General features: G+C 34.0%; 1 protein-coding gene across 4 annotated transcripts in view; it reads left to right on the forward strand.

Moving 5' to 3' along the window:
• Positions 1-14,784, forward strand: part of LOC139133432 (uncharacterized) — a 96,291-nt gene that overhangs the window by 28,866 nt on the left and 52,641 nt on the right. The window contains exon 2 of one of the 4 annotated variants that reach the window (XM_070700027.1): positions 4,049-4,090. The exons of the other annotated variants lie outside the window; for them this stretch is intronic. Coding sequence (XP_070556128.1) covers positions 4,049-4,090 — 42 coding nt within the window. The remainder of the gene's footprint in view (positions 1-4,048; positions 4,091-14,784) is intronic. 4 annotated transcript variants of the gene reach the window in all.

Here is a 14,784-nt window from a genome sequence, read left to right on the forward strand (position 1 = left end):
ATGACCAGTTTTATCATATATTTCAGTTGTGAAAACATTTCAAACATCGATGCACTTGTCTTCTTCAGTGCAGAGCATGCTTTGCAGGGAATAGAAATTTGGGAAGATATCACTCCCTGTACTGCTAATGTGTATCTGAAAGTTGCAAGTTGATAATGTATAGAATTGTATGTGTCCGGAGCAAGGCGGTTATTATACGTCACAAGAACAGTGAGTTAGCATTAATATTTATGGACTATGGTAACACAATCCCATCAGGACAAGTCTATTAATGGAATTAGACAACGTCCAATTAAATAGCAAAATTTAATTGAGTGTTCAGTCAGTCGGCTTTGCCTTCAGCTAAAGGCAGCTGTACTTTTCCAGCGTTTTAATCCCAAGTTTTAATTAAATTGGTCTGCAACCTTTAGCCACAATCAAATTGAATTACACAGCAATGGCAGAGTTGGAGCCTAACTTGCACAGAATCTCATTTGACAACTTGAAAACGCTTATCAGACTTTTCTGGTGGTAAAGCTCTGTACACCTGAGATTTTATCTTGGAGAACGGAAGACAAATTGTTGTTTTCATAAAGTGCATCATCAAACTCGTTTGTTTGTTTTAAAACCTAACATATAATTAACTCCCAAGATAAATTCTTTCTTTGATATTGTGGGAAGGTTTTAACCAATATTTGTCACAGGAAAAGAACTTTTCCCGCTGTTTTTGCTACAGGGAGAAAATATTTCCCACTCTTGTTGAGTTGTCCGTAGAAAAAAATATTTCCTATCAATGTTGATTTCTATAGACAAGCTATTTTTCCCACAGTTGTTGTACATTGAAAAAATATTTTTCAATGTTAGTGTCCATAAGAAAATATTTCGCACTGTTGTTGTCTGAAGTGGAAATATTTCTTAGTGTTTAAGTCTAAAGCATAGAAATTCAAAATAATGAAGTTCTGAAATTGTTACGATCACTCCTGCAAAGGATTATAGCATGTGAATTTAAAGGGTAATCTATGTGATATAAAGTAGCATGTAAGTTTAGAGTGAGGTGTTCAGGGACTGTGGTTAAAGTGACCCATATCCTTCTCTGATGTTTATTTTGGATTCTGTTTGTTTACTCAACTGTTGATATAACCTTAAAGTTGCCTAAGGGATTGTCAGTTTTATTAATCGTGACCTTTGCAAGGTCATCGGTTTTTGCATGGGACAAATGACTACATCCTCCAATTTGACTACTAGTATTAAATGTTTTGTGAGTTTGAGTGTAGTAAGTGATCAAATCTGTTTAATATTCTCTGCACAATTATTAAGTAACCCTAGCCTTGATACGTGTTTCAAGGAAAGTCCAGTCAGTTCAGAATGCTGTATAGTACAATAGTATAGATTTCATTCACCAGAAATCGTATCTTGTTATTGATGTGGAAATCATTCCTTAATGTCATATTGAAGTCTGCAAATAATAACAGATATATTTACTATCTAGCATTAGTGTTACCACACTTTTTTATCCAATCACATTCCTAAATGTGATAGGAATGGTGGGAAAATAATACTCAAGAAAAAAAAATTGACAGACAGAGAAAGAAGGAATATTCCATAATTTTTTTTGAAATGACTGGAGAATCTGCTGTGAACACTGTACAGTTTTCTCCTTTATATAATGTCTTTTGTCATTATGATTTAAAGTCTAACGTAAAAAAAACTACGAAATGTAGATCATTTTGCAGAAATACATGACTTCTAATTAAATCCTGATACGGATTCTTAGCGCGATGGAAGTCACAGTCTTTTATACGATGTGAGTGACAGTTTACTTGAAAAATACCTTCCAGTCTCATCAGACACACATACTTAGTGTGAGAGAATGCGTCATCACGAGCTCACACACAAACCCACAGATCATTGAAAAAAACCCATCCTGACATATACTGATTTGAGTCTCGGAAATCTAGTTCATGAATTTCAAAAGTCAGCATGTGTACAATGGAGAGGATAGACAGGTAAATGTCACATTAAGATGAAAGGAATATAACTCTTTAAAACGTGACCATGTAACTGTGTCATGGTTAATGCCATGAATCAAGCACAACTTCAATGCTGAAAGTGACATCTACATAATATGTAATAATCTGACAGTTTTCATTCAACATTTGGGCTTTTATATGGTTTTTTCTTCATATTTGAATGAGAAAAAAATGAAAAATCATTTTTTTCATTGCCATATTGTATTTTAATAATCATTCCTGTTATCCTGTACATTTCCAAGTAGTTGGTATACCAAAGGACTGAAATTTCCAAATGGCCATTGCAATAGAGAAAGCCAGAATTTTTTTTATTTTTATTTGATTAATTCATGTGTATACTAAATATGAGAAAACTGTTTATAATGCATAAAACTCTTCAACACTTTCCGCACCTGATTCATACATTCAGTATTGACATGTATGTACGTACAAAACACTCAGGTATTCAATTTTGTGGAGTGTTAGCTTCGGGGGCTTATTTGACCTAAAAGAAAAAAAAGAAGTCTCCAATGATTTCCAATAATCTGTCATGTCAGTTTATCGCATGTCAGCTTATCAAACAAAGGCAGACCAGTGTTTGAGGTCAATAATCTATGCTATTCTGTGTAAAATTCTAATTTAGATGAGAAAACACATGAACGGCTGTTCAAACACATCCTGATAGTCTGTACACTAATTTGTCAATGCAAGTGAGAGCTGATTTGACAATTGAGATATTGGAAAATGTTTTCCAAAGAAATCAGAATATCCATTCACGTTACTCCTACCTCTGCAATCTCATCACTTTTGTCATCATCATGGTGTTTGTAGTCGCTTTTTTCAGGACTTTTATTGTGACAGTATTTCACAAGATGTTTCAAAGACAGGTGATAAACAAATCATTAGTTTCTTTCACCCGAAAGGATTCCTTTTCTTCACAAGCTGATGTAGATCATAGAATCTACTGTGAACAATAACACAGCATGAAATATACCAACACATCACCTGTCCATCAACAGTGGTTTGGCAGCAAGAATTACTTTCTTTAAGGTAGAACGCACCTCGGGGACAGACATTCGGACTCTCAAACTTTTACAATTCTCTTCTGATATACCACATGTAGGGGTTCATTTTAAAGCTCTTGGTGAAAGAAAACTTTTTACCGGCTTAGTTTTTCGAAATTCGAAAATTTTTATTTTTCTCCATAGAGTTAACACAGGGATGGCGGCCATTTTGAATTTCTAATACCGGTAAATCTTGGGTAATTTGTTTCTCTAGTACCAAAATTTGCACGGTGACCCCCTATTTTTATTCTTGATTTTGAAAAAGAGTGATTGAAAGATTCCTTGAGGAAAGTTAGAGCAAAAGTTTAAGTCTTTCACTTTCGAGGTGCATATTACCTTAACTAGGGTACTGATGTCCAAGGCACCAAATCTTTAAAATGTGTAAACAAAATATTGTGAGCAGTATCGCTGATATAAGCTTGCTAAGAATTATCAGTTTCTATTTTTTCTTCACAATAAGTTTTCCAACTAAACAGACTTTCATCTGCAAGAGAGAAATTTAGGGTCAACTACGGCTGAATTCTAACTCTGATGATTTTTGCAAGAATTTATGTACCCGTTGTACCAGTGCCAAACTTCGAGATTTCATCATTGCAGAGAGCAGATACTACAACAAAATATGACAATTCTTATGTCACCAATTCAAGTACTGGTTGAATACTTTATTTCAACATCCAATTTATAGCCTGTCATCATGGCCCAAGTATCTGAAATAAACTCAAATGCACTGTTCTGTCTACATCTCAGTAGTAACTTGAAAGCTATTGAAATGCAAGATTTGAATGAGCTCTGTTCAGTTTCAGTATTTTTGACTATGTTTGGTACAATTTGAGGGTGTTGGGATTTGTTAATTTGACACATTTTCCATTGTGACGTTTTACTAACCCACCAGCTACATTTCACTTTTAACCAATTCATTTTCAAAATATTTCAGATATCTTTATTCTGACAAAAACTTTCCTTTCATTATCTAACTTGATTCTTACATGCTAACAGTCAGTATGGAATATCACCATCATCTAGACCAACATCGAGGTGGTAAGTCATGAATGCAAATGTTTTAAGGTAGAATGCACCTCGAACATACTCTTTGCAAAACTTTTGTGATGTAACACTTGTGGGAGTTCGTTTTAAAGGTCTCAGAGTAAGAAAAAAGGTTATACCATGTCAGTTTTTGAAAATAAAAAATTTCATTTTTCCCCATAGAGTTAACATACTGAGAGATGGCAGACATTTGAATTTTAAATATCGGTGAGTGTGTAGGTAATTTGTTTCTCTGTGACCAAAGTTTGAACAGTCACCCCTGGTTTTTATTCTTTATTTGGTAAGAAAATGATTAAAAATTTCACCAAGGAAAGTTTGTGCAAAAAAGTGTAAGTCTTTCACTTTCGAGGTGCATACTACCTTAAAGATGTCATTTCATTCATAGGTGATTCTAGCTGAATGACAATGTACTCAGAATATATTGTGTATAGCATGATACAATGTGTGAATTATGCCACTTGCTTTATCATACCAGTAGACAAATACTGTAATTTGTTAATCCCTTGACTTTAGAACCTCGTAAAGACAAAATTCACACTAATTAATCATGACACAGTACACTATAAAAATTGCTGATTTTTTTCAGCAGCAAGTGACTCTTTCATTACATGATCAAAAAATTTCTGCTGAAATTTTGGAAAATCTCCAAAATTAGTAATTATAAATTATGGGTAAGAAGACGACTGGAAATACCATGATTGACTTTTCAAAATGACCGTAAATGCCATTGATAATTCTCATATGAAGCATTAATTTATATTAATGACTGGAGGAAGTTTTTAATGGGTGCATGCTTTGTATCAAATTAGTAAATATCTAAGCTAGAATAGAAAATCTTGCTGTTATGTAGTTTCTATGGATACATTACTTGTTTTATTGGCTGGTGTTCTGCATGGCTTTCATTTCCCAAGAAATCTTAATTTTCTGTGCATGTTGCCTTTGTCGTACAATCCTTTAGTTTAGTTTGATAATTCCCTTGAAGTCTGTCTGTCAGACATACATTCCATATAACTAAGTGACTGAAACCAAAAATGGTTTTTACTCTATCAATTCTAAGTTCCCACAGCTGTTACACAGCAATTGATGAAAAACTTAAAAGCAGTCCATGTCGATGCATTATCCTTTGTCAAAATGAAATGCCTGCACATAAAAAAACTGCCACTGTTGTGTGCTCTGTAGATTTGTGTGATGCTTGTGAAAGATATTATGAGACAAAAAGCATCTTCACTGCAAACACAATATGGAAATGTCATTCCACAAGACTAGGAATGATAGAACAAACATTTTTGCTGAAATTACCAGTAATCTTGCACTACACAGAAAGCACTTTCAACAAATATGACACTTCAATACTACAGATGCTCAACATAAAAGTCTCATACACTGGCATCAGCTTTGCGTTGTGTCTATTATTTTGCACAATATAGTTCACCCAATGCTCTTCCACTACCTATGAAATACCGGTAATTGGTTTCTGGGTTTGAGGAAGGTGAATTTACACCTGTACCAATCACAATATCCTCAGCAGACACAATTGAAGAGAAACATAAATACAGTCAGAAATATTTCTATGTTAATACTAATAATAGTAGTATGAGCTATGTCCATCCGAAGGGCACTTTCATCCATAGATAATGGTCATCATATTTACAACATCGAAAATATTTAATTCTCAAGCATATTGCTGTTCATAAGTGGGATTTTCTTATCTGATATATATTGGGGGAACCTTAGTGGTAAATAAATGCCCTATAGGTCCATTACTGAAGATAAGGAATTCTGTAAAGGTATCCCTTGCTATCTGAAAATTAATCACTAAATATAATAAATGCCCTTAAGGTCCAATACTGAAGAAAAAGAACTCTGTAAAGGTACCTCTGGCTTTCTGAAAATTAATCAGTACTATAAAGGTCCTACAGGTCCACTACAAAAGAAAAAGAACTCTGTAAAGGTATCCCTAGCATTCTGAAAATTATTCAATGATGATAAAGGCCCTAAATAGGTCCACTACTCTAAGAAGGACTCTTTTAAAGTATCCCTAGCTTTCTGAAAAGTAAGATTAATCAGTTAAATCAGAATACTAAGATCAGTTTTGCATAGGTTACCAAGGACTTTGTTGTTTTAAAAAGTATGAAATCCCACCTAGGCTAACACAATTGCAGTACTAGTCTGTAGCTCATGCAGTATGGAGCATCAATTGGGCTGTTCACAAATGACATCATTGTTCTTCATTACTATGCAAAAATAAATATTTGTCTCCATTTTTAGATTGCACTTTTTGAAATTACGCATACAAAAATGATGGATATACTACTTAGTAGGCGACGACTAGTGTAATAGTGAATACTAAAATACATATTGACTGCTCAGACTACAAGCTGCAACAACAGCCATGTATACAACACTGACAAAATTTTGTCCACATTTCAAACAGCAGTGTCTGATATCGTCCTCGTGCAGCTATATTTAGTAACAAATCTTTAACTACTAACAACGCAAATACACTTTGTCAGCTCTGACAGGTATACTTATAAAAATTAATTGGCTGTCCTTATTATTTTAAGTGATAAAGAAAACTATAATTTCAAAGCCATTGCATTTCTTCTGATCTAGGTCATTCTAATAATATTCATTGTTCGAGATAAAAATAGGAAAAAATATTTTCCTCAAAAGAAATATCAAAACTTCCCTCCGGTAATAAATACATATGGATTTGTCACAATACTTTTAGCAATCACTGTTTACTCTGAAACTTTTAGTATTTGTACCACTTTCCTTTAACCCTTTGAGCGCTGTAATTTTTTCCACCCAAAATTTTAGTGCAAAACTGCCAATTTCATGAATTTTTGTGTAATTTTTTAAATAATTTTGGACCAAATGGACATAACATTTTATTGGCTACAGTCTTTTACCAAAATTTTGGCAAGAAGCTGAAAAAAATTGACTTGAGTATATTTTATGCAGGTGACAAAAATTGACTTTTGCGTTCAAATAGTTAAACTGATAAACAAAAACAAAATAACTAGGGAGTCCAAAAACTGAACTATTCTAATTGTAACTTTTGTACAGTATGATATTTGTACAAACATTGATAAATCACCCCATTGTGTGACAGTTCCGGCGTTTTCATTTGCAGTTGTGCCATCTTTGTCAATATTTTGAGCGACGTTGAAAAGGTTCATTTCCTGACTGACTCTACCCCCACTTTCAGCAGATTAATCTCCACTGATGGAAATCAGAAATGAAAAGGTTTCTCATTTGAATGTGAAAGGAAGATATGGAAAACAAGGAATTCATATTAAGCAATGTATCTCTGCCTGTCAAATGCAGTTCACTAACCACCTTTCTGTTCAATTTGCATCTAAGAACATTGCATTAACATTTCATCAAAGGCACTATCACACAGTACTGGTATGCTAATTTGATTATACATTTTAGCATATTGCATGAAAAATTCCCTGTACAGCCAACCAAAATTATAGATATGTTTCTCAACCTAAGTCTTTGACAAAAGTGACACAGGAATGTGTTTTTTTAGCTCACTCAGATCCAACTACTAACATATAGACAACAAAACAGGAATATTTACGCGCAGCAGGAATTCTGACACAGCAAAATGATGACAATATGTTTACTATTCAGAACTGTAGAGTGCATACCAATCTTCAGATACTATATCTTTTACTGTGGGTGGCACACTGTCATTTCTTATACATACATTTATTTTAATAAACAAATATGAAAAGAACGGCTGACGCAGCTAGTCTAGATTGACACACACAAAGATGAGAAACAAATCTATTTTGGGCCTAGCTCAAGTCTGTGTTGATCATGCCTTTTCAAATACTCTATAAGGGTAGGTATCATATTCAGGTAGATCAGATGATGTGTTCAATACATTTCAGATTATTGGTGTGTTGATAGCTATAGGGTTTCTTGCGTGTATCATCAATGAATTTTTAAAGTATTATAAAACGTGGCACATGTGGAGCACTTTACAAAGTATGAAATAAAATATATTGATATAGAGTATCTATTTTCATACAAATCTCTGATTTTGATATTTTGCAAATACCCAAAGCTACCTACAACTTTTCATCACCAACTGCAATTCCAATACCCTGATATTCAATCTACTTGTTCATACATTTGTCTAAGTGCTCACATCTTGTGGAACTCAGGTGCAGTATCTATCATCACTTTTTCCATTGAAATCATTTTGGGACAATTTCATGGTGTTCTTTTTCTGTCAATCATGCCAGATCAACCTGTAGAAAATGACAATCTGACCAACCAGTGTAAAACATGACTGCTAAATGCCATGGGGTAGGGGAGGAGAGAAGAAAAAATGTCGTCACTGTATTTTGGGTGTATAGTAATTCTGCCAAGTCATTAAAACGACAAAAGCAATGGAGATGTCGACTCACTCAGGTTTTCAAGGGTGGAAAATTGGTACCTGTTAATGATATTTTTCATGAAACATTTACATATCCTCAGTGTAGCCTGGCTGTCTCAGACAGCAGAACTTCAAAAATCAACTTGCCAAACACATTTATATGCCAAACTCATAAAAAAATGACAAATATTGTGAAATACTTTACTACCATCATTGATACTTTTTAAAGATCCGGCATGTCATCAAATTGTGAGAAATGCTGCAAATATTAAGGGTTTGACAACTCACCAAAGTAAAATGTCTGTAGTAGTGGATACTGAAAATCATGTTTTATCTAACCTACACTGTCAGTCTTACTACAGTGCACTGACATTTTATTACTTGTTCTGAATTGGACATTATTTGACTACTTAAATCCAGCACACAGCGCACTTCACATCACAATATTAACACCAGATTCACTGAAGCCATTGAAACTGAAAGCAAGTGTGACACCCAGGGCAAGAAAGAAGGCTTTGGGAATGCATTTTCCATTAAATTAGAGAGCTCATCATTCTCTGTATCTCTTTGCACGTCAGTCTGAGTCACCCGATTAAAATAAATGGAAGATACGATAACTGTTCCACCAACTTAATATTCACATCACATGCGTCACACATCACGTACTCAAATCTAGTGTTCATCACCAAAGCTGGTTTCTGCAAACAACACTGAGAAACGATATTTATGGATAATTTCCACTAAATTACCATCACCAGGGGCAACTGAATTTTTCCCCACATTCCATCAGGAACAACTGGAAGGCGGTGGCCTTTGTATTTCATTTGCCCAGTAATTGGGATCAAAGCAATTTTTCACGATAAGAACATTTTCATAATCACTAAATTCAGCATGAATACAATTTAGTTGATGGAATGGCTGACTGTAATAAAATGATGAAAATTGATGGATTAATTTGTTAAATGGATTTTTTCTTTCTTCATACATCATAATGGTTTAATAGTTTTCCAGTTCAGTATTTGTTCAGAACATTCCAGACCTTTTTAACCTGTTCACCCCATTTTCCTATGAACAGGTCCACACTCTCCATTTATAACAATAAGTTTGGGCTCAACCATGATGGTGAAAAGGGTAAACAGAAGAGCAAAAAAGCCCCTGCGTGTACTCCACAGCACTATACTTATGATTGTTTGATTGAGAGGTTGAAGTAAACAGCGAACATTTCCTTTGCCTTGCAGTTTATTTTATGTATGTTCAGGTGATGCGTAAAAACTTCAAAGTGTGTACATTGCTTTGGTGATGTTCAATTCCTTACCTTTTACCAACTTAGAGGGCGCAATTACATATTCAAGCATTCAAATAATATCAAACAGTACCATTTCTGGTGTTTTGTGCTCCTTTTAGTTGAAAACAACCTCTTGTAGGAACGTCTAGCTTCCAGTGGAAAAGTTTTAAAAATATTCCATCTTGTGTATATCTTGTATAAATTATTCACAAAAATGATTGCTTATAATTATATCACCGTCACTCATGAAGATGGCTTGTCAGTACAGCTGGGTTTTCTAGTTACCACAGCCTACGCACAAATATTTCAAATATGCTAACCTCTGCATTGGTGATTTTAACTGTTTCAAGGAGTTTAAGTAGCATTTGACTAACAGTGCTTGTGCAAGCACTAAGGGTGTCCAGGATTGTGGTAAACAGTTTTTGATTGGTGCTCTACGACTTGATTGACAGCTTGCTGGTCTTGCTGTCTTTGGTTATGTTCATGTGCTTGAAGCTTGCCCAAAAGTTTGACAAAACTCTTCTTTCCAATTTTTCTGTGTAGAGACTTCAACATACCATTTCTATTGTTATGCAGACATTAATTGCCTAATCCGTCCTTAAGTTAGGATACTGCGGGGCACTGCGGGGACAGATATATTCAGACTCAAACTTTCACAATACCTGTTGTAGGTCACCACTTGTCCTGGCTCATTTTTCAAACTTATGGAGTAAATGAAGTTTTCACTGACTTATTTTTGTGAAATTCAAAAATTTCTTTTTTTTTCTCAAAGAGTCAAGACAGGGATCACCCTGGCCATTTGGAATTTCATGTGTCCGTAAATATTGGGTCATTTTTTCTCAGAACTAGTATCAAATTTTTCACCGTGATCCCTGATTTTTATTCCTGACTTCAAAATGCCATGTTTTAACATTTCTAAGGAAAGTTTGAGCGGAAGTTTTCAGTTTTACCATTTTGAGGGGCAAATTACATGTTTATACCTTAAGTGAGATTTTTCCAAACCTAATTTTGGTACAGTTCTGGTGCTTTCCAATGGTAAAGTCGGATTGCTACGCTTGGAAATCAGGGGTGAAAGGATACATCATGAGTCAACTCTTTGTATCTGTCCAATTTTGCTTTTGGAGGTTCCAGCTTTGGTGAAACGCAAGTCATATATGTCTCTTGATTAACCTATTCATCATCATTTCCCCCATGAAAGATCAAATTTTGTCTCAAAAATGAATGGCACTGTATGATTCCCTATGAAGATATGATGGAAACAGCTAGGGTTTAATACTGGTAAGATATCTGTAACACAATATGCAATTTATTATTCTCATAACATAAGTAAATTTTTGCAATATTTGATTACTACTGAAAAAAAGTCATCTGCTGTACTTTACAAAAAACATTCTCTAGCGGAGAAGATAAGTAAATATTTCCTTGGATTAAATGAAATCATCCTTTGGGTTTACTTCATAGAATGCAGCTCACCACACAATAGTGGTGAGATTACCATATGGAATATGGAATACAGCATTGATGCCAAAATTGTCATCAGATAAGACCGTGTAAATATTTGACAAAATTTATTGCCAGTCTGAATTCTCTATGGAAATCAACTTAAGTCCTGTCATTCTGCTTTTGTGTAGCATATACTCTCTTATAGTGAAAGGAAATTACATTGAGAAACAATATCATCAGTGACAGAACAATATGTCAGCTCTTTCTCATGATGTCATGTAATACTGGTACTTGGGTTTGCGTATTCCGGGATTGCCCTGGAATGTCACACACTTCCCAGAAAATCCTAGAAAAATGTGCAATAGTCTTGGACAGTCCTGAAAAATCAACCTGTGTTTAATAGACTCTCATATATGATGTACATATGATGGATTTCCATATCTTTTCCATGCATCAGGTGCTCCAGGAAAATAGTGTCTTTCAAGCAAAAATACTGCTGGAAAATTGCCACATGATTAAGCCATTTTTGTTTCTGCATCAACCTTGCATTCATGGACTCCGTAATGTTATTTTTCTGCTCAACAGCAAGTTTCAGGCTCCCATATTATTTTCATTGTACAGCTGATATACATGTATTCTGGCTAGACATCATGTGTAAATGCTCAGTTTTAGGCCATAGAATATTCTCCTTTGATACAATGACTCATTATAAGTTGATTTGCATACTTGAAAAATATTTATGAATACACTTTGCATAAATGAATAAGAATATTAAGGAAATTTAGTATTAGATGAAAATGTTGAAACAACGGTTATTTTTGTATCTAGAGCAAACGAAAGCAGTTTTGGAAAAGTTGCATACATTTGCTACTGTGTTTCTGAACTGATATTTGATTTCAAATACTGTACATTCCAATCAACTATGTGACCTGAATGCAATCAGAAGTCATACTAGTCCATAACAGATTGAAGTGACATTCTCTGGATCCAGATGTTACCTTTTCTTGAAAACAACTACACCTAATCAACTGAATTCAGCAACAGGAATATTTGAATATCAGAAATCCAATGAAATGAAAATGGGTTTCGTGAATCTGCTTCAGAATGGATATCAAACAAATCAGGAGAAAATAAAAAATAAATATTTTAACTGTAATTCCATGTCAAACTGTGCTGAGAAGGAAATTTTTCAGACATGTTAAAAGAAATGTCCTTCATCTTACTATATGCCATGGAAGATAATTTATTGGTACAGGAAAATGGATATATGATTGTCCAAGTAATGTGTAGTGTATCAGTCCAATCTGTCATCCACTGAATATGATTGATTTCTCTAATGCTGGAGTATTTTATCTTGATTTATGTAAGAGAATAAGCTCATTTCTATAATTATTTATCAAATCCAGACTAACAAGATATTTTATCTGCTTGATTAGATTATTCATTAGCTTGATCAAGAGGGGCTAATTTATAGTTTGTGGTTAATGATGATGAATAGTCCATTGTAGTCTCTCGTTCTGAAAAAGGCATATGTAGTTTCCTGGTTCAAACTCCGAATAAAATTAAATAATGATATGTGCTTTTTCTGAAATGAACTGATTTTCATGATTCTCATGTGGAATTCCAGTAGACTTAAACTTTTTCTAATCACAGTATGTGGTCTTAGATCAATCATTCTGTCAAAGCTGAATGCCAACAAAGCATTCATCATTGTCTTTGACCGTTTCCACAAATATGCACAGAAATATTAGATGCAGTATTGTGTACATGGTGATTTTCGGTGCCTATTCTGGCATGCATAGTTAATGCATATCGTATGTTTCTATGAAGCAGCATTGGATTTTTTCGAACAATTTTTGGTGACATTTCTAATTTTGATGTCGTTACTCAATATTGATCTTCAAATTAGTTTTTCAAAAAATACCCTCTGACGTCTCTTTTGTAACTTCAGTGGGGACTAGACATATCTATTTTCTCGTCACGTGATGTGTTCTGGCGAATCGCGACACAGAATAAGCATGTGGCGTGTTATAATTCTGATTAATACTTTTCCAGGGTATTCATAAACATCAGGGCATTGCAACACTACCTAAGTGCCACAGTGCCATTTGCTCACTACGAAATTCTTGGAAAATTGCATGATCAAATATTTCCTGTTTGTATAAAATAACTTGTTTAAAAGATGTTACAAAAAAGGTAACTGCGATTTTAATTTTCGCCAATCATGTACAAAATAAAGTACATGTAATACAATTACAAATTTGAACCCAAATATTCATGCTCTTTCTTTATAACTGATGTGTTTGTAGTCTTCCCTAACTACCGTTTTAATCTTACAATGCCTTATTGAACAGCTAAGTATTTGAAGCTCTTAGCACTCAAAAGGAATTTGTAGACGTTTTGATTGGATATGGTATTATTTCACCATTATGACATTATCTCCATGGAAACAAGAATCCACCACTTCAGTGTACAGTGGATTGTGGAGAAATAACCATGGTAACATATACATAGAAAAGCTGCAATATAAAGTAGATTAGTTGGAATAATGTTTCACCAGTTTGGGGAAGTCCGTTTGTACCTCGACCAAACTTCTGCCGTAATCCTGCTGTTGTGAAAGGGCATCTCTATCACCTAGAGTAGATAATTGGTGTAATTTGAAGTCATTCTTCTATGATGGTTGTACTCTGTTCAGGAGTGTGCAACAGAACTCACTGTTAGGGAGCTGTAGCTATATAGAGCAAAAGTTTGCATGAAATAGACGTAACACATAATAGCATGTGTGAAATTCAAAATTCCATATACACTTTCCCCTGTAGGATCAACCCTTTGAGTGCTATAATTTTTCCCACCAAAACTATAGTGACACATTTTACCAACTTTTATGAATTTTTCTGCAATTCTTTTTAAAATTTTGGACCAGGTGGACAGTACTTATTATAAACTCCAGTTTTTGGTCAAAATTTAGGGAAAATTCATAACAAAATGTTCAGAAAACCTGAAAAAATTGTCTGGAATGTATATTTTATAAGGGCAACAAAAATTAACTTTTGCGCTCAAAGGGTTAATGCAACAAGCCGCATCTTCATCTATTTTCAGATCTACAAAAGATAACATCTAGTTGATTGATATACAATTTGAAAAAAGCTTGTAATTTCTATCGTTTCTAGAAATTAGTGCAAAGTACATGTTGATGACATTTATGTCAATAACTATGCATCATTGAATTCATACAAATTTAATCCCTTGTGAATACAGTCAATTATGGATAAGTGGAAACATTAAAAGCAGTTGTAAAGAAAGAGTATTTTGATGAGCAAATTGCAAATCTATAGAGCATTTAAATAAATATAGAAGAACATCCATAAAACCAGATAATATATTCACAGACATTTCATGCAGCTGTAAATTATAACATACTTTGTAAGTGTACATGAAATAGAGTTACAGTAACCTTATTGTTGCACATATTTGAAGTTTTATCTTACAGTTAGTGGGACTACTGTTTAACCCTTTGAGTGCTGTACTTTTTCCCACTGAAATTTTAGTGCAATATTTTACCAA

The sequence above is a fragment of the Ptychodera flava genome, chromosome 5 (genome assembly GCF_041260155.1).
Source record: "Ptychodera flava strain L36383 chromosome 5, AS_Pfla_20210202, whole genome shotgun sequence".
NCBI lineage: Eukaryota > Metazoa > Hemichordata > Enteropneusta > Ptychoderidae > Ptychodera > Ptychodera flava.